The sequence below is a fragment of the Protopterus annectens genome, chromosome 8.part0 (assembly GCF_019279795.1).
Source record: "Protopterus annectens isolate FY-2018-M chromosome 8.part0, PAN1.0, whole genome shotgun sequence".
In the NCBI taxonomy this organism is placed as follows: Eukaryota; Metazoa; Chordata; order Ceratodontiformes; family Protopteridae; genus Protopterus; species Protopterus annectens.
The window spans coordinates 1,911,999,237-1,912,020,928 of NC_056741.1; the positions used below are offsets into that span (position 1 = coordinate 1,911,999,237).

A 21,692-nucleotide genomic window follows, 5' to 3' on the forward strand; every position below is an offset into this window, starting at 1 on the left:
AAAGCAAAAAACACAGCATCCATGGGACCTGATGGTGTCCCCAGCTGTGTGCTCCACGAACTCAATGAGGAATTAAACCCACAGCTAGGACAGCTGTTTAACCATAGTCTTACCTCTGGATACGTACCCAGGGAGTGGCGCACTGCAACTGTGGTCCCACTTCACAAAGGCGGTGCCTCCACCGACCCTGGAAATTACCGGCCCATTAGCTTGACAAGCCTTATCTGCAAAGCCATGGAGAGGATCATAATGGACCTCATAAATAAAGACATAGGGAACTTGCAGACTTTGGATCCATCCCAGTTTGGCTTTGTCAAAGGCAGATCATGCCTTCTAAACTTGGTTGACTTTTGAAACAGTCACCAAAGCCATTGATGAGGGAAAGGCAGTCCATACAGCCTACCTCGATCTGGCGAAGGCCTTCGATACAATACCCCACTCGGGTATCATTGAAAAACTCATCAGCTTAAATGTTAACCCATACATCACAAGATGGGTTGCAAACTGGCTGAGTGACAGAACCCACAGGGTCAGAGTTGCTGGCGCCATGTCAGACTCAAAGCCTGTCACAAGTGGTGTACCACAGGGCTCAGTCCTGGGCCCACTCTTGTTTGGCATCTACTTTTCTGAAGTACAAGCAAACACAGGAGGGTTATGGCTGACAAAGTTTGCAGATGACTGCAAACTGGGCGCCGTAGTAGAAACACATCTGACACAGATATCCTTCAGGATGGTCTCACAGAAACGGATAACTGGTGCCAGAGCAATGGCCTAAAGTTAAATGCCAAAAATGCATAGTCATACCCTTCGGGAAAAACAAGGTTACCCCTAGCTACCAAATAGGTGGCAATCCACTGAGCACAGAAGAAGTTATCAGGGACCTGGGGACCCAGTTTGATAGTAGTCTGTCATTCGACACCCATGTAGCTAAAGTAGTTAGGAAGACCTTCTACATTGCCCACCTTATCATGAAGGGATTCTCATCTAGATCAAGGGAGGTCATAGTCTCCCTATACTCATCACTCATCAGACCAATGATTGAGTACAATGCCCCATTCGGAATGTATCTGACCCAACACTTGCAGCAGCTGGAGAGGCCACAAATGTTCCTCACCAAAAGGATAAAGGGTCTCAAACATCTGTCCTATGCTGCCCGACTGAAAGAACTCCAGCTCTATTCAGTCGCTTACGCTTGCTCAGAGGTGACCTTTGCCTAACATACAAGGCCATGTCAAACCCAGATTTGATGAATATGCTTCACCTCAAAAAATCTAGATCCGTCAGAGCCACAAGGGCGGGAGACTTAAACCTTGACACGGCTATTAATAGGACGTGCTGGAGGGATAGATTCATCACCCAAAGACTCCCTATGCTGTGGAACAAAATCCCGGTATATGTGAGGCAGAGCACCTCGCTGGCCTTGTTCAAGAGAAATCTTGACCAATGGATGGGAGATCGCAGATATACCCCAGGGATTACCTCAGTGTCACTGCTCGACAGAGGCACAGCAAAATAATGGGTATAGTTCCCCATACTAAAGGGGTGGCGTAAGCCACAAAACTATGGGCTAGGCTTGTAAATGCCCTCGGGCAGATAGCCTAGTATGAACCTATGAACCTATGAACCTATGAATAAGAACTATTTGTATGTGCACCCCGAACAGACACCAACCTGGTTAACAACAGGAAAAACAATACTCCTACTTAACAGCGAAACTGCAAGCTATTCTAAAAACTATAGACCAATAACTTGCCTTCCAAAGATGTATAAACTATACACTGGAACTGATGCCAACAGAGTTTATAGTCACTTAGAAGAAAACTCAATCATGGCAATAAAACAAAGAGGTAATAAAAGAAAGTCATATGGAACAAAGGATCATTTGTTGTTAAATAAAGTCATAATGGAGAACTGTAAAAAGGGGCAGAATCTAAGTATGGCATGGATGGACTACAAAAAAGCATTTGACAATATCCCACATTCATGGATAAAAGTGTGCTTAAAAATGTATGAGATACACTCTACACTGATCGATTACATAACAGCGACCATGAAACAGCGGCAAACCACTTTGCAGTTAAGCCATGATAAAGACCAAATTATTAATTCAGGGTTAAAAATTCAAAGGGGGATATTCCAGGGTGACATTGTCACCGTTGCTGTTTTGACTTGCCCTTAACCCATTAAGCTGTCTACTTAACAGATTAGGTCATGGCTATAATTTGGCTCCCAAAAAAACAAAGTGTAAAGACTTCTTATCTTCTTTTTATGGATGATTTAAACCTGTATAGTTCATCAGATGAGGAAGTGAAAGCACAACTGAAAGTGGTCAAAACTTTTTCGGATGATATAAGAATGTCATTTGGTCTTGATAAACATGCAAAAGAAATCTTGAAATCAGGAAAGATGTAGCACCAAGAAAACATCAGTTTGGGACAGGAATGTGATATAAAAGAACATGAGCAAGAGGGATTGTATAAATATATGGGAACTGATGAAGGATCAACAATAAAACATGAACAAGTGTGAATAAAACTTAGTAAAGAACATTTTAGAAGACTAAAATTAATACTGAAAACAGCATTGACATCTTGGAACATAGTCCAAGCTATAAATCAATTTGCTTTTCCTGTCTTAACTTACAGTTTTGGAGTGATTGACTGGCCCCAGAAGGTGTTGGACTGGTTGGACAAGAAAACAAGAAGGTTGCTCCATGCTCATCAGTTGATTTATAAAAATCAGTGTATAGCAAGACTATATATTACCCCTTCTAAAGTAGGTATAGGTTTCCACGAAATTGATTACATGTATAAATCTGTAAATGTAGGACTGTGTACATATCTGCTGACCTCACAAGACCCAAACATAGTGAAAGTTTTGAAACATGAGGAGAATAAGTCTAGGATGACTTCCCTGCTTAGTTTAGCAGAAGCATATTTGCATCAGGCAGGAATGGAAGTCAAACCAGAAGTAGATAAAAATCAGGCAGCAACTGAATGTGCCAAAAAACAAAAGAAAGACTATAAGGTGAGGGATCAGATGAGAAGGCAAGAAATGTGGAAAATGCATAACTATAGCAAGTATAGAAAACTCTTGGAACAACCTTATGTTGATCAGGATCGAATGCAGGAATGGTTAAGGAGAGATGAATTTAAACCAAAAGACGAAAAGCTAATATTGGCGGCCCAAAATAGTGGAATACATACACGTTAATTTACGAAGTTCATTGAACATGTGGGAGAAACAGAAAAATGTAGGTTTTGTAAAACAGAATTGGAAACAGTCATGCATCATATTGCTGTTTGTGATATACTAATAGCAGAAAGACTGTATACTGAAAGGCATAATAATGTAGCAAGACAGTTGCATTGGGGATTGTGCAAGCATTATAATATGAAGTAGCTGAAAAACACTGGAGATGTAAGCCATGAAGCATTATAGAAAATTATGAAGTTTATATCACATGGGATCATCCATTACCAACAGGTCAAAAAATAGGTGCAAGAAAACCAGATATAGTAGTCCATGAAAAGAAGACAAAAGTAGCATTGATCATTGAAATTGCTACACCTAGTGACTGCAGTGTCTTATGTACAGAGAGACACAAAGCCATAAAATACCAGGATTTGCAGGCAGAAGAAAAGGAAATGTGGAAAAAGAATACCCAGATAGTTACAATAGTAATAGGAGCAACGGGTCTTATAAAAATAATTTTCAGTTGTACTTAGATATGTTACCAATACATGTAACTGTACAAATTGCAGAAGTAGTCATTACTGGGTACATTGCGGGTGCTGCGAAAAGCACTTCTGGCTAACATCAAAGACTGAAACAATACTAATTTAATGAACTTTAATTATGCTTTGACTTAGCAATGGGGTCCATTACCGTCACGGTATTAGAAACCCAAAAGACTTGGAGAATTAAAACATGAATAGGGATTATACGTCTGATTATTTCCATAGCAATGGGACATATTGTTCTTCAATAAATTGGTTTATAAGAATTCCTAATAGATATGCTGTGGCAGCTGTTTGCTGTGTGTAGGTATTATGGTGAGATATTATGTGATGCTGTGGTCATGGGTTTCAGGTTTTAAGGAATTTTTTGATTTGATTGGTGGTTGTCACCAGTTCCACTCTCCCAGTTAATACTTTACAGCATGGCTGTTACAACAGCAGTTCAGTAGTTTGTGTTTATCTTTAATGAACCTCAAATGCCACCTTTGAGCCCACCTAGCCAACCTTTCTGAAATCCTTCCTTAGACTTTTCATCTTACCCTTTACTGATCCACATCCCTTTGTGTCATCACAGCAGAGCTGATTCTTTTCTGTTTCCATCAGGCATGTTTGAGACAGACAAACTGAAGAGTTAGGGACTTAGAAGTAACTCCTGCAGTACTCTCCTGGTCACTTCCCTTTTTTCCTGACATCACCTCTTCCTCATCATAGCCCTCTCTGCCCAACTCTCCAGTAATGCTACACTGCTGTTCCTCACCCTCATGCCTACCCCCCCCCCATTTCCAATAATATTGTTAGCAGCTTTCTGTATAGAAATAGTTAAAGGTCTTGCTGATGTCACCAAGGAAAACCATGCCTTCTAATTCTGTAGTGTTAAGTTGTCCTGTAACCAAGATGTAATACTAGATCAGGCTCAGCAGAGATCTCCTTCTGTCTCTGAGGACATTTTGCTGTAAATATTGTTGTTGTCTATGAAGCTAAGCATGCTTCCCTGCCACTTGTCTTTGTCTGCCATGCCAACAGTTCTCTAGGGTGTCTTGTCGTCCATTGCCCCCCCCCCCATATATATAAGGCTACCACTCTTGCCACTTTATAATCCCCAGGCACTTGTACACCTGCAGGTGATCTCTTGAAGAGTTCCTCAGGGGATCCACCAATTAATTATCCAGATTTCTTTGACTCCTGAGAAGCAGCTCAGCTGATTTGTATGCCTTATTCAGAGTTAGAACAGTCATCTACCCTTCCACTTCCTCCCTCCCCAGCTTTGTGTCAATATACTGCCAGCAACCAACAATACAAGACAGCACCCCTTCTTCCTAGAAATAATTAATTGATGGTCACAATTTGCATACCGATTTCAGCTGCATAAGCCTTCATCAGTGTCCTGCTAGCCCCACTATGCCCTAGCTCCATCATATTATGGCACCTTTCCTTCCCTTCCTGTCCCTTCACAAAGACTGAAATGAAATGTCCATTCAGTACCTTTACTTTTCTGTGCCCAAAATGCTCTCTCCCTCTCATCCTTATTCAGCCTAGCCAATCTACATAAAAAGTTTTTAAAACATTCTTGACCAGTTCTTCCAGCTCCTTTTTGACTTGTAACATTCCTGTTCTCATCTCTTTCGCTGCTCTTCTACTTGCCACATCTTACCTTGTTTCTTCTACCATCCTGCCCTTCTCTTCCACAGCTTTTATAACCTCTCTTTTGATTAATTACTAGGCTGACCTTCCATATAGCTAGATTGTTTTTAACATCTTTTTTTCCATTGGGCCACTGCTGAAGTCCTTGTGTTTAGCTGTAAATACCTCATCCCAGACAAGTTTCTATTGCTTATTCATCATTCATTCTGTCCACAGTCCACTAACCACTATTGGCCTTCTCCCTTAGCTCAACATAATAAAGTCTCTTAAAATCTCATTCCACCAGCTTTAGCATTGGTTTCTTACCCTCCTACACACACACACACACACACACACACACACACACACACACACACACACACACACACACACACACACACACACACTGTTGTGATTAGTGCTGGCTAAGGATGTCTTCACTTAAAACCTTCATCACTCATCCACTCTGCCTTTATTAGGACCACATCTTAAATTCTATCCTTTCTGCCATGGTCTTATATCAGCTTGATAAACCTTTCATAGCCCAAAATCTCAATCACTTTCCACTCTCTCTATACTCCGAGTTTGGGATCTCCTAGTGTGCAATTAGCAGACTTAAACCCACAATGATTATTTTCACCTTTATTCTATGCCATTTGTATACTATTCTGCAATCTGTCATTCCATTCTATTGATGTGTCTAGGACCAATGCACTGAATCCGCCATTATCGCTTCTTTTTCTGTCTTAACTGTTAGGGTACTTATCCTAAATTCTGGCACTTGTCACTCACTCACCCTGCTCAGTATGGTGCTTTTCTTTCTCTAACCCCACTTCTTTTCTAGATCACAAGGTTCCATCTATCCCTCCCTCCCCCAGCTGTCAATTCTAAACAACATAAACCCTGGCACCTACATGTTATACTCCATCTTGGCCATATTTCTGTTTTACTGGCAGTGTTCACACGCCCCTTCTTCGTTACTGCCAATAGCTACACCATCTTCCTACCCAAACTCCTTGCAGTCCACAGTAATACTTCCCAGCTATGCTCTGATCCACAATCATTTGTTCCTCTGCTGCACTGTTTGTCTGTTTCTCCTTCTGCTTCACATCTCCTTACTTTCCTAGTATGATATTTAGTTGTAGGATGCATAGCACTAACATTCTGTGTTACCCAGATGTCATGGTGTTCCCCATCAAATGCCCATTGTTCTGTTTCATTGGAGGTCCTACACATCCATGTAACCATAGTGATTACTTTGCTGTGGGTATCAGTGGACTGCACCACAGCTTTGCTTTGCCCCATTTATTCCATTGCCTGGTGTTCACTGAGCATAAGCTCACAGATAAGTTATGAAGAAACTGACATGTTTAATTTCTAAACCACGAGAATATTGACTCACTAGATGGACATTATCTGTGCTACACCTCATGTGCAGTACAAATGGGATCTTAATCCCGCCTATCTATCAGAAAATTGACTAAAATTTTGGTTATTGTTATTGGCCTCATTATTATTATTATTGCAGTAAACTCTCAGTTAACTGGACCCATGGGGATTGGTAGATACCGGATAACTGTAGTTTCTGGTTGCTTGAGAGTTACTATTAAAAATAGGACTGACTAATACTGTACCCTATACTATTTGTTTGGTTTGATTTGTTTTCAGGTTGGGGAGAGAAAGAATTTATTCCTGTCTTCCTTTTTAAAACTCTAAAATTCTAAAAATGTAAGGTATCTTTCTGCGGGGGGAAAACAGAAAGTGCAACACATGAAAATTGTACTGTATTTCTTCGTTTTTTATTTTTGCCGGTTGCTTAAGAGTACCGGTTGCTTGAGTTCTGATTAACTGAGAGTTTACTGTATTATTGGTTATCATTATTGTTATAGACGAATTAAAGGTGCATCTAGCTTTGAATGCACTAGCTGTTCATTTTGAGTCTTTGTTTGTTAATTACAGTTTCCATTTGGCAGGCATAGAGTATTGTAAACTACACTATAGCTTAAGACAAATTGAAAAGGGATATATTTTTGACAGTGTGTCTTGCATTACTATGCAATAAGCTTCAGGTCTGCGTAAAACAGATATGTAAATAACATGCATTTAAACATCAGATGGACTCATATACAGATAAGAATTACAGACACAAGTAGGTGGCCAACTGCATCCGGGTGTTTGGGAGTACATTGATGGACTCAAGTAGATCCAGGTAGGAGAGGTGGGTGTCCTGAGTCATGGAGGGGGGTCTATAGCTGGCTATAACTTGGATGGGTGTCTTGCCAACTGTCGGTTGCACCTGGAGTAGTTCCACTGCATCATGCTGGCAAGCTAGTCTGGAGGTGTGCCTGTCCTTAATGAAGATAGAGACTCCACCACCATTAGTCTTCCTGACCTAATTTTGGGGTCGGAATGTGTAGAATGAGGTATAACTTAGTAAGGCAGCAATGCTTTCTGCACCAAGTTTCTGTAACCACACAGGCATCAACATCTTCCAGTGCAAGGAGAACCGCCAGTGAATGCATTTTCAGGTTAAGGCTCCTAGCATTAAGCAGCATGACTTTAATTTCCATTTTGACAGATCTTTTTTGTTGGAAGATTTGACTTTGGGACATTGCCTAAAAAAGGCACAATGGGGGAGGCAACAGTGTTGGACAGGATCCGGAATCCCAGTGGTGACATGTGGAGGCCATCTCTGGCAAAGCATCGAGGCCTGTCAACCATGCCATCCCAGGCAGACAGATACTGGATCACCTTGTAATGACACCAGAAACTAAGCCAATTGTTGAAGTCAATTATTGTTTGTTGGCATTGTGGTTTCCTTCTTGGTGAAGGTAGGATGCTGCTTAAGGCTAGGTTCATACCTGCCTGGGACACATACTCTGAAAGCTCAATCATGTATCTCTTCATATAGTCCAGGGAGGTAAGTCTCAAGTCATTCACACCAACATGGACAATGACAGAGTCATACATGTACTTGTCAGTGACATGTTTACTACTGTCTGAAGTAGAACACTCAGGCCACACTGACCGAGGTGCTGACGAGTTATAAGACCCAACAACTATTGTGCAAGTTATATCAGCAATGCAGAAAACTGGATGTGGCTGAAAAGTGGATGTTTATGGAACAGGAATAGAAGTGACATTAAAAACGTTCATGTTTTGTTGATACAATAAGGGAGAATAAGCATAAAGGAAATGTAAAATGTCATTTCCTACTACTGTAAAGGTATTTTGGAATGGGAAAATGTTAGCATTTGATAATACTGATGATGTGTCAGAAAAAATAAAATGCAGTGAGACTAATGTAATTTCAGGTGAAGTAAAAGAAGATCAATTTTACTGAACTTTGAGTTTAACCATTTATTTGAAGGGATATATTATTATATAGGGGATAGTATATTGAGTTCATAATCAAAATTGTGTACTAAAATATATAATGGCAACAGATCATTTTGTGATGAGTGATATGTTAATAAAGGGTAGCATTTTAAATGAACCCATAGGAAAATGTTTACTTGGCTTGCTCACTTTATTTTGAATTCAGCTTATTCTATGTGTGGTGATATAAAATCAAGTGTGTGTGTGTGTGTGTGTGTGTGTGTGTGTGTGTGTGTGTGTGTGTGTGTGTGTGTGTGTGTGTGCGTGTAGTGTGTGTGTGTGTGTGTGTGTGTGTGTGTGTGTGTGTGTGTGTGTGTGTGTGTACACTTGGCATTATACTGAAGCATTAAATACTGAGTGTGACATTAACATCCTGTACCATAAGAACAGACTCTTGATATAATGACTCTAAAAGAACCCTTATTTTGATATTAAAAGTATTATATCCTTTGAGGGAGGGATGGTAAATGTTATTTCACTGTAGTTATTATGAGATTTCAATATTACTGTTGCTAAGCCTGTAATATGTGTTGAAGGTTTGTTACTGACAGTAAAGGCCTGCCTTAAAAAATGTTTGTAAGATAATGTAATACTTTGTATAGTTAATATGTGGGGTGGTCAGTCAGAATCTCAGTAAAATAATTAATAGGTGTTTATTAAAAGTAGGAGCCCTTAATACAAGGAATGGAAGTTAAATAATCCTATAAGGATTGTTTTTATGTTACTAATTTCATTGGGAGTACATTACAAACATATTTATCTGTCTTTTTTTTTACTACAGATAACTCAGAATGCAGATAAAACCCACTAAGACTGAAAAAAATAGGATGAAAGTAACAAATTACATTGAGGAGTGTAACCTAATGGGAAGAATTGCAAGCAAAGGAAAATTTGAAGGATAGAGTGGCCATGCTGGGACCAAGTTCTAATGGTGGTTATTGAAATGTGGTTAGGTTGTCTGGCCTTTCAGAGACATGTAAATTTGCGGCAAAGAAGGAATGAAGGAATTATATTGGTGGTTACTCCTATGTGATAGATGGAAAATGTGACAGTGTTTTATGGTGATTGTAATGCTTTATGAACTGGGGGATGCTGCTAAATATGCAGTGCTATTGTTTGCTTGACTTCTGTAATGCTGATGGAAATGAGGGAAGTAAATACAGTTGAGCAGGGAAATGAAATAAGCTGGAACATAAAGTATAGAAAATATAAAAAGTCTGGCATTTGACATAAGAGGCTTAAGGAAATGTTAATGAGCTGTTTCCTGTGATCCAGTGGTGCAAGGTTTGATTCCCGCAGCCTCTATTGCCTAACTGTGTAATTCTGAGCAAGTCACATAAGGTGAGACAGTTCCTGGGCTGAGTGTGAAAAAGGTCCAAGGAGATTCAGTGCTCTACCTTGGAAAATGAATAAATACAATAAAATAAAATATGACGAATAATGCGTATAAGGATGGATGTAAGGCTGAATGAATTTTAATTGTGGAAGTTAAAAAGACACGAGTGACCAGAGTATTGAGTGAAGAAAATAAAGTGAATTAATTAGAAAGAAAACGGATTACAATGCAGGAGCATCACAGAAAAGCATGGCATTAAAATTGCAGCATGTATTGCCTTCTGGCAATATAACTAAAGGTTGCCTGTTTAGCTTGATGAGGGTAATTGAGGAAAGCCGGAATGAAGCAACAAGAGTGACTTTATGACAGGTCATGAAAGCAAACATTTATTAAAGGTGATAGATATTTAAAAGAGATTAATGGGTTCATGTAAAAGATGTAAGTGGGGATAATAAAGTTATTAATATGAAATTATTTATCTTTCATTTTGCCTGGGGGAGAAAAAGAAATAATGAATGTTAGAATGCTTTAAAGTATAGTGTTGCAAATATCGTCAGAAGCAAGCTGAAATAGTTTTTAATAGATTATGTTAATTTGTCTTACGAATACTGCACACTGATAATAAGGGAGAGAGTATTAGATTATGGTTGATGTATGTGTGAAATGCTTAAAAATCTAAGACAGAATTTGAAGGAATATTGAATTCCTCAGCTCTATATTATATTTTCGAAAGTTTCAAACATTGAACACCATATGGTCGACACCATGTAAGCGATGTTTGAAATTTCGAAAATATAATAAAAAAATAAAAATAAAAAACTATACTTACCTAAATGCTGAAGGCAGGGGACAAGCCCCCATGCACTCCCCATGTGGGGGGCACCCCCACTACTTAAATATTCCTATTCCGACATCGCACTGCATTGAAGTAAAGGTAAAATATTCCCTACGGTGATTTCTGTGTTATGCAAGCGATGTTTCGAAGTTTCGACCAATTGGGTTTGCTCAATACACGTTCATCGTTTACAATTTTCGATCACGTGGTAGGAACCTGAATTGCTTTTGTTTTTGTGGTATTATGGATGGCACCCAAAATATTTAGAGCGGTAAAGAGGCAGAGAGGGGTAAAATGTAGGTCCTCTGAATGCTGATTTGTAACTTTTTCCTTCACTGATGGGGGTGTGTCAGACGTTAAATACAAAGGCATATTAAGTTTCCACTTATTTTAAAAGCAGGTTTGCTCCCAACAAAGTAGAGAGTAACAGCAACAATATGAGGAGTAGTGAGTTAAGTTGTTTTTTCCCTATTCCTATAAGTACGGATGGTCCTATGATTTGTAAAGTAATTACTGACAACTGCAAAATAATTTTAGGCAATCAAGATTTGTCAGAAGTTATTGGTAATGGCACAAATGTTATTTTTAAGAAGATTAAAATTTAAAACAGATTCTAGAACAGCCATCCCAGTAAAAGACAAGTAAACAAACCAAAACTTATGGCACCTACGTATGTCAAAACTGCAGTTATTGTAGGTTTATATAATCCATAGGTAGCTATTATTTTAAACATATCGGTTTTGTTCTGACAGCAAGGGACATATGTAACTGCCAGAGTGATGGATTACCACACCTTGCCTGTGCTCAAATTCTGATAGTTTTTACATGGGAAAAAACTATATATAGTTTAGCTGACCGGATAAAAGAACATGTATTAACAATTAAAAAAAAAGAGAGAGATAATAAAAATTCCCTAGCCAGACACGCTCAGAAGTGCCTGGATTTTAGGAAGGTCTTATTTTGTACTTATAGAATGAGTAGATAAAACTAATTTTGTTGGATAATTTAATGCTTATCTTGAATATTTAGAATTAAACTGGCAAGTTTTTTACACATTTATATGTCTCCAGGACTTAATGATTGAATTTCTGTTAAAAAATTTATTGAAGTATAAAGGTATTTAAGACTGATTTAAACTGATGATTTCTTTAAGAATCTATTTAATTGATTGGAAAAACTGATTGGTCTTTTAATTGATGACATCATGAATAACTATATACAAATGTACAGTTGTTTTTGTATGTTTTATTTTGATGAAGTTCTTAAAAAGTAAAGAGAAAATAAGTGCTTAGTTCCAGTTCTATGGCATATTGTGTTTTTTGGTTGTTACCATTTGTTGAGTGCCTAACATGTTCATTCCTAAACATCAAAAATCACTGACATGCAAACAAGGGAGCATGCCATTTTGTCGAAGGAGATTTCAGAGAATGCAAAGAAACCATAGCCAGTTGGCAGAAACCGCCTTCGACAAAAGTGGAGATTGCCTTTTTCTCCACTGTTGTGCAACTTTGGAATTGGTATATATAATTCCAGGGGGTTTGTGGGGGTGCATTGGGGATTTGCCCTGTGCAAAAAAAAAACTATGTCAATGTTCACTGAAGGCAGTTTCAGTGAACTGGTTTTCGTTTATTTGCTGTCATTGAAACCACTTGCGATGGATCAACATGAATCCATGAACAGAAGGCTTTGAAACAGAAGTCCATATATATTTATTGCTAATTAAATGACTAAAGGTGTGCCAAAACATTCTTCTTGTTGCTAAAGCAAAGCTTGTTATGCATATAATAAGCCTTGAGTTCATATGTAATGCTAAGTGAAGGTGTGTTTATAATTCCTTATTTTGCTGCTGAAGTAAGCCTTGCTACGTGCACATGATATATTTGTAAAAAAATATTCCTGCATTGCCTATTCACCAGGAAAAACAAATACATAATTCATTACTAAAGAACTTATTAAATTTTTACTTGAAAGTATTAAATCCTTGCAATTATTTATAAACAGAAATGCTACACTTTCTCATATCTATGCTTAGTGGTCTGACAAAGTATATTAATGTGTTTTATGTGACTATGAATGATGCGAGCAGTGAAATATTTTCATGTTCCTTGTTGATGAAAAATAAAGCTGATACTGAAAATCCTGAAGGGCCTGCTATTCTTAAATTCTGCCTGGTATAAAATTAACAATTTTATTTATTTTGTTCAATTTGTTTACCACATAGGTAAGCTCGTACAAGCGACCTTTTTCAATCATACCCTAAATTGTAAAGCAAAAACAATGTCAACAAACAGTACATTAAATACGTTAACAAATATTGGAACTACAATGTTTATAGTATAAAACAAGCCCTCATACAGTTGGATAATCTATCTTAAAACTTTAAACCCTGGAATTTTTGACAGAAAATTTATGACAAATATTGCTCTTTGGCAGGAATAACTTTCTGCAGGGCTAACAGTTCAGAAGGGTACTGAAAAATTATTGCAGCAAACAAAGCACTGCTTATGACATAGCAACTGTACAGTACAGTTATCCAGGCACAAAAATGTAAATACAACAGGGGCAAGGTAAAGTTAATGGATATAGAGGAATGTAGATGATGCAAAAAATGCAAAACATCAATATCGCTCAGATAAAGTACATACCCATAAAGTCTGTAAGCTGTACTCAAAATACAATTCCATAATTAGTGACAGAGTTTACATATGGTTTCATCTCTATATCAGAGAGTACTATCACTGCTGAGTGGGATGATGTATACCAGCATATCTACAGTATGTTTGTCTCATGGTATAGAAGATGTCATAGGGTGGATGTCTGAAGGTACTCCCTCACTAGTTACAGTCATGAGGCTTACCAGGGGTATATTATTTGCTATTGCTGTGTCCTTATAAATCTTTTGATTTTAAGTAACTTGATAGGCTGAAATTGAGCAAGTCATAGTAGTGTAATATTGCACAAAAACACCATTATGTATCACTAAAACTGTCTTAACATAATCTTAATTTCTTCACTCATTTTTTACAGTACAGATATTAGAACACAGCCATCAATTCTTGTTTATTTCCTCCTAGTACAGGTTTTGTGTTGAATTATGTAGTAGGTGTCCTGTATGTCCCTATAGGATACATACATTTGTATGGCATTGCAATGCAAAGAAAAGACATAAAAACTGGATTTAGATTTTAGAATTATCACGACCATTTAACCGTGCAAGTAATAAGCATGTGCAATGGATTACAATATTCAGGTTTGAATCCAATTTGTAATAATAGTGCATACATTGTTATGCTTATGTTTCTTATAGAAGGTTGTAAATATCTCCTTTATTTATCACTTTCTAGTCAAATAGGGCATGAAAAACAAAAACTGTACTTCCTTCAAGAATAACCCACACATTTTGGTCCAGTTATATGAGTATGCAAAATGAGAATGGGAAATCAAACCCATGTTTAAATGATGAAGCTTGTTCACAATTCATTTTATAAACCATTAAGTCATCAATAACCCAGTTCTGAAACTGATAAGTGAAATAACCTATAATGTATCATACTTATTTCACGTGCATGCACTATTTTTAGATAAGATATAATATATATATATATATATATATAGAGAGAGAGAGAGAGAGGGAAGCTAATGTTGCTGTGTGGCTGAAAAAGTCTTTTGGACAAGCCCACCTATGTAATATACAAATTGAATAATATAAATAAAATTGTTAATTTTATACCAGGTAGAATTTCAGAATACCAGGCCCTTCAGGCTTTTCAGTATCAGCTTTACTTTAAATCTACAAGGAACATGAAGATATTTCACTGCTTGCTTCATTCACAGTCACATTAATACACTCTGGCAGAATAGAAGTATTAAGTTTGATCAGCCATACATGATACATTTCAGTGATTCCTAAAATGACTACTAATCATTAGCTGTCGATATGTTTCTAAAAATCTGTAACTGAGTTTGGTTATAGGAATGGTATAAGTAACAACAATGCATTACTCCAGATATCTATCTTAGCAGTTGTTCTCAAAAGGTGACATAGGTACTTACCATGAGCTTGCACATACTTGGACATGTCCAGACCATCTTTTATCCTCAAAATGCATAAACCAAAATTGAAATCAAAGGCGTCACTGAAATAAAAGAAAGGCAGAAAATGTAAAGAAAAATGAAGTGCTCTGTGAAATGGGTGAAACTTGCAAATTATTGCTTTAAACCAGACCTGCGTGTGTGTGTGTGTGTGTGTGTGTGTGTGTGTGTGTGTGTGTGTGTGTGTGTGTGTGTGTGTGTGTGCGCGTGCGCGTATGCATTAGTGTATGAGAGAAATAGTAACAGGGAACATTTAGGTCTAATATTGTGCTACATAGATAAGAAATACAAGGCTATTTTACCAGAGACCATTGCTTTACTAAAAATCACCCTTAGGCTATCCTGCTCTTTTTAAGGAGGGTATAGCCAGTAAGTCATAGAGTTTTATGCTCCTCATCCATTGTCTAAGCTATATTTGAAGGTCAGCAGGGAACCACACTGCTTGACATGCAAGGGGATCCTATTCCATAACAAGGGGAAACGTGTGATAAACCAAAACCTCCATTTAATTTTATTTATTTATTTCCTGATGTACATTGAGATCTCTTGTTCTAGTACTGACTGCACTATTTGACTTATCAAGAAAAAGGAGTCATAGATAGTAGGATCCTTATTTATATCATAGCAAAGAGCTTTTTCTTTGTAAATCTCATCTCACTGTAAGGGTGAACATTACTAATACAAAAATTACCTACCTGTTCTCCTAAAAAAGGTACTTCTGCCTGTCATAGCCAGTACTCTCCTTGACTTTCTGTCTGACAGCCTCTCCCATTCAGAGCTGCAATTATATTTGCATCTGTAGAAGAGCCCCTGTGCTGGTATATTATTTTACTGCTGCCCATACTTAAACTGCTTATCACTGAACTTGTATACAGATCTCATGGTACATATATTAGACTCTACTACTGGCTAAGTTTAGCCATCTTTTTTTTTTAAACATGAAACATCTTTATTAAATTATCATGTATGACATAGGCAATCTTACATTTGTATAAATGAAAACAAACCATATCTACACAATTCCAGTTGCAAACATTATATATTACAAACCATGTTGACATAATTGTAGTTGCAAACATTATATATTACTTATAATCTATCCAGTCATTGTCAGACAGACATTACATAACTCATTCAAATCCTGCCATTTTTTAAACCTGGTTCCTCCTCTGCATGTATTGTTCCCACAATCCCCATTTTTCCTATGTAATTTGCTATTACCCTTTTCTAAAGATCCCAGTTCTAGTTGTTTTATCTCTTACTATATTCACTACTTGTAGTAAAGTTAGTTTTGACTTTTTAGTAATTGCATTTTTGGCATCCACCATAATTAGACTCAGCAAGGCCTTACTATGTCTAGGCAATTCTAATTCTGCATCATAGCTCATAAAAATTGATTTCCCTAGTTGCACCAACACCAATTTGCTCACACAGTATCTCTGACAGAGCAGTCTGCAGGGAATCTTTAATGTCTGCCAACTCATTATACTTCCAGAAAATGTGTTCCCAATTACCTCTTTCTTCCCCATCACACCTCCAACATTTGCTGTCTACCTGAGGAAAAATCCTTTGGAATCTACTTGGGGTATAAAAATACCTATTTAAACACTTCCAAATCAAAACTCCTAAATATTCTAGACTTTGTTCCATATTTGGGAGACATAGCTATATCCCCCTATTGTTTCTTTGTGAATTGCTTATCCAGTCTCTCTTTCCAATCATTTCTAACCTCCTCTGATTGATTCTTACAGTTATCATGCAATATTTATTATGCTCTACTAATTATTCCTTTTTTAATGCAACTTCTGTTCTAGATTCTACTAAAAACTCTAACAGTCCTGATCTTTCATTTAGGACCCCCTGTTTCTTTCTCTTTGATATCAATCCTTGATAGGGAAGGCAGTCTCTAACCTGCAGTCCAAATAAATTCTTGGCATCTTCCCACTGTATTACGTTTCCCTCTCTAGTTATTTGCTCTCAATACCCTGGTTCCTTTGCCAATTTTCTCCAATAAATTCTATCCCCCTTTTGCCTATTGTCTGTATCCCTAATTGCAGTCATCTCTATTGGCAGAATCTCCTTTCTCCATTCCTGTGTTGGCTTAGTTCTTAGAATACTTTCTGCTACATTATGGGACCTCTCCTGTTTGGTATCTACTTCTCTGAAGTACAGACTAACACAGAAGGCCTCTGGCTAACGAAATTCACAGATGACTGCAAACTAGGACCAATAGTCAAGTTCCCAAATGATGTGGACATCCTACAGAAGGGCCTCACTGAGACAGATGCCTGGTGTCAGAGCCATGACCTCAAGCTCAATGCCAAAAAGTGCAGTGTCATCCCCTTTGGTAAAAACTCTGTACCCATGAACTACCACATAGGCAGCAATCTACTTAACACCAAATGCATGATAAGAGACCTTGGGAGCCAGGTGGACAGTCATCTCTCCTTTGATAGTCTCATCGCCACAGTAGTCAGGAAGTCCTTCTATGTGGCACACCTCATCATAAAAGGGTTCTCATCCAGGAAAAAAGAGGTCATTGTTCCCCTCTACTCATCACTCATTAGACCCATTATAGAGTACAACGCCCCTTTTGGAATGTACCTCACAAGACATCTGCAGCAGCTGGAAAGGCCACAGAAGTACCTCACAAAGAGGATTACTGGCCTTAAACAAATGCCCTACACTAACCGCCTCAAAAAACTCCAGCTTTACTCCGTAGCATATTGCCTACTCCGAGGTGATCTCTGCCTAACATATAAAGCTATGTCAAACCCAGAGCTGTTGAACATGCTACACCTAAAGAAATCCCAATCCCTCTGAGCTACATGCTCTAGGGACCTAAACCTTATCACCACAATAAACAGGACACGCTGGAGGGATAGATACCTGTCCCAGAGACTTCCTATACTCTGGAACAAGCTACCCATCTATGTCAAGCAAAGTTCTTCATTAGCACTGTTCAAGAAAAATCTTGATGAGGGGATGGGAAATAGGAAATACACTCCGGGGATCACTTCTGTGTCTCTGCTGGACAGTGGCACAGGAAAATAAATTTCTTGGGTGACGTAAGCTATGGTACCTTGCTGGCTAGGCTTATGTAGGCCCCTGGGCCGATAGCCTAGTACCTACCTATGAGTCTATGAACCTATAATAAAATATTCTGTATGATTTTTGTAGGTCTATATTAGAACATCGAAACTTCACAATTTCGAATGTTCTAATATCGACCCCTATTCAGCGAATGCTAACAACATCAAACATGCAGAACACCGAATTTTTTCCTAGGAAAAAAATGTGCTGTTCCGAAACACATACACACAACACAAGCACACCAAACAAACAGCAATCCACACACATACACCTAAAATCTTACAGCTAACCCTACACTAAACTATACAAACACCACTAACTATCCACTTACTTTAACTCAAACCCTAACCCTAAGGTCCATCACTATCACACACTCACCTCACTCGCGCCCTAACCCTAACTCACCTAACCCGCCCTAACCCTCATGTCCATACAATCGCACACATACCTAACCCACGCCCTAACCCTAACTCACCTAACCTGTGCCCAATCACACACTTACCTGAACCCAACCCGTAACTTTCCACCACAGCGCTGAAAATAGCGAAACTACAGAAACGAACAACCAAATTCTTTCCCTAGGAAAAAATTTGGTTTTCTGTTGTTTCGCTATTTTCAACATTCGCTGAATAGGGGTCGATATTAGAACATTCAAAATTGTGAAATTTCGATGTTCTAATATAGACCTGATTTTTGTTATTCTTCTTAAAGGTCTGCATCCAATATCCAGTCTCTACTTGTTTCTTCAGATTCCCCTCTATTTCATCATCTCTTTCCACTTTGAAAATTAGTTTTCTGCTTGTGCTATGTATAGGAGCCTTAACTGTGTTGCTCTGAAAGACTCCTTCAAATTGGATAATCCCAATCCACCCTCTTCTATTAGAAGAATCAGCTTAGCCCACTTGACTCTTTCCATCTTTCCATCCCAGATAAAATCCTTCAGCTCTTTATTAACTGCTATCCACAACTTTTTCTCTGGTTGATATAAATATGCCTAACCTGTGTATAAGACTAAAGGGACTAAAAATGTTTTAACTGCTTGTATCTTACTATCGATTTCCACACAATGGAGCTTCCATTTTTTCAGTTTTTATATTTTATTTTGTTTAGTCTCTTCCCACATATCCTTAGCTGCCATTCTGGAAATGTTTTTAATCTATACTCCTAAATACTTTGTTTTATCAAATCCCCATAAATATGGATGTTGCTGAACCAATTAATGTGTGGGTACATAATTTACCTCCATTGCCTTTGTTTTAGCTTCATTAATTTTGTATCCTGAAAAGATCTGAAACTGTCTCAAAATGCTCCATAACACTCTAATGTCCCTTTCTGGTTTTGTCAGGTATAAAATAATATCATCTGCAAATACAGCAAGCTTTTTTTGACTACCATACCAATTATATCCTTGAATTTATGAGTCCCTTATTTTCTTTGCCAGTGGTTCTAAATATAATGCAAGTAACAAAGGGGAGAGAAGACACCCCTGCCATATATGTGTGTGTGTATGTGTGTGTGTGTGTATGTGTGTATGATACCCCTATACCCTCTAAGCTTGGTATGACAGCTGTGAAGAAAACTGCAAAGTCCATTAGTGCTGAAAATGATTTCAGCAATTTTACTTGATATGAATGTCGTTCCAGCTGAAGGCCAAGTTAATGGAATTATCAATGCATTTAAATGGTATGGAAAAATAGATGGTCTATGTGAGCTTTTCCAAGCAAGGAGACCATCTAAGTTCAATGGAAGTTGTGGATGAGTGAGGTAGGGCAATCTAAACAGGACTTGGGGAGAGACTACTTTTATATAATATGTCTGGAGCACAGTAGTTCAAGGTGGTGAATATTTCTACAGAAATGTAACTAGACTGGTAATAGAATTGTTGTGCTCAACTGATATATGACTATGAAAAGCGTGTTTATTACTGATGGTAACTTTGGGTGCATGTATTTCAAGTTTATATGTTCATAATGTGGACATATAGGCCAGTTGTGGCTGAATAAAGAGAATGGTTGATCACAATTTCATTAAATATATAAGGTGACAATAATGTTCCTAGTCTGCTCTTTAAACTGTGATGCCATTTCTTATACTGAACACATTAAGATGAAAGAATTAAACATCTATCCTTGCTTACAAGTTGTTCATGTGGAGTTAACTTTGTATCACATGCCTAACTGGTGCAATTAAGATACTTGATCATATTTTTCTGTATGACAAAGGAAATAATGATTGTAATGTAGACACTTATCGCACATCATTTCTAACTGACGCAATTAGGACATTTGAATGCATCATCAATGTTTCTGTCAAGGAAATTATACTTTCCTGAGTTATGTTCCTTATTAAAAAAGTTTTTTGATCAAGGAAATAGTTAACCTAAAAAGTTTAAAATCAAACTTTTTATTATGTAAGAGACTCTTGCTGAGTACATTGTAGAACATGAATTATTGATATAATTAGGATATGCTGCACTGTGTCACTGTATGCAAAATAAAATGATAATGTTTGGAGATGGGTAATAATAATGGGACAATTTTCACAGGAAGATTTAACTTTAAAATTGACAGTAACTTTTTTCTACTATGATTAACAGTTACATATTTAACCTGACTTATATAGGCTGCTAAATGGACTAGTGATATATGATGCTTGGGAAAACTACAGTGGATTTTGGTTTCGTGTGGGTAGAATTACACCTATATTCTCAGTTATTTGGGACAGGAAGCAGCCTTTATCATCAGTAGGTGCAACAATTAGCATCCTAAAAGTATTTGGTCTGAGGTGTGATCAACTTTGTTTTACTTTACTCACAGTGGTTTGATGTTAATATGCACGTAAGTATTCACTGTACTGTAATACACACAGGCTATTATTCAATCCTGACGCTGACAACACCGACATGTCAAACGAGTGCTAGTGTGTAAGTATGTGGTAGTGACGGACGGCAGGGTTAGGGTGCGGGTAAGGTAAGTGTGCGATAGTGACGGACTTTAGGGTTAGGGTGCGAGTAAGGTAAGTGTGCAATAGTGATGGACTTTAGGGTTAGGGGCAGATTAAGTGAGTTAGGGTTAGGGCGCGGGTCAGGTGAGTGTGCAATAGTGACGGACCTTAGGGTTAGGGTTTGGGTTAAGGTTAGTGCATAGATAGTTGTGTATGTAAGGTTTAGTGTAGGTTTGTAAGGTTTTTGATGTGCTTGTGTTGTGTGTGTGCTTTTTGGACAGGGGATTTGTTTTGTTTGTTGACTGTCAGGATTGTGGTTTGTCGGGCATGTGAAGTTTCGTGTTTTTGAACTTTCGATTTTGTGGTGTCTGTGATTTCGTTGTCAGTGTTTTTGCATGTTGGTGTTTTCAGGTAGACCCATATAACTATATATATATATATATATATATATATATATATATATACACACATATATATATATATATATATATATATATATATATATATATATATATATATATATATATATATATATATACATATATATATATATATATATATATAATATATATATTTAGATATGGAGTCCCCTTCAGTTTCCCAAAACGCCACATCACCAACTTTCATATGAGCGAGCCGAGAACACAAAAATGAC

At 37.6% G+C, this 21,692-nt stretch overlaps 1 protein-coding gene across 1 annotated transcript in view; it reads right to left on the bottom strand.

Moving 5' to 3' along the window:
* Positions 1 to 21,692, bottom strand: part of SLC12A3 (solute carrier family 12 member 3) — a 564,508-nt gene that overhangs the window by 213,019 nt on the left and 329,797 nt on the right. Inside the window, exons 23-25 of the mRNA XM_044079103.1 lie at positions 14,963 to 15,045; positions 6,965 to 6,982; positions 4,510 to 4,541 (exon numbers count right to left, since the gene is read on the bottom strand). Coding sequence (XP_043935038.1) covers positions 4,510 to 4,541; positions 6,965 to 6,982; positions 14,963 to 15,045 — 133 coding nt within the window. The remainder of the gene's footprint in view (positions 1 to 4,509; positions 4,542 to 6,964; positions 6,983 to 14,962; positions 15,046 to 21,692) is intronic.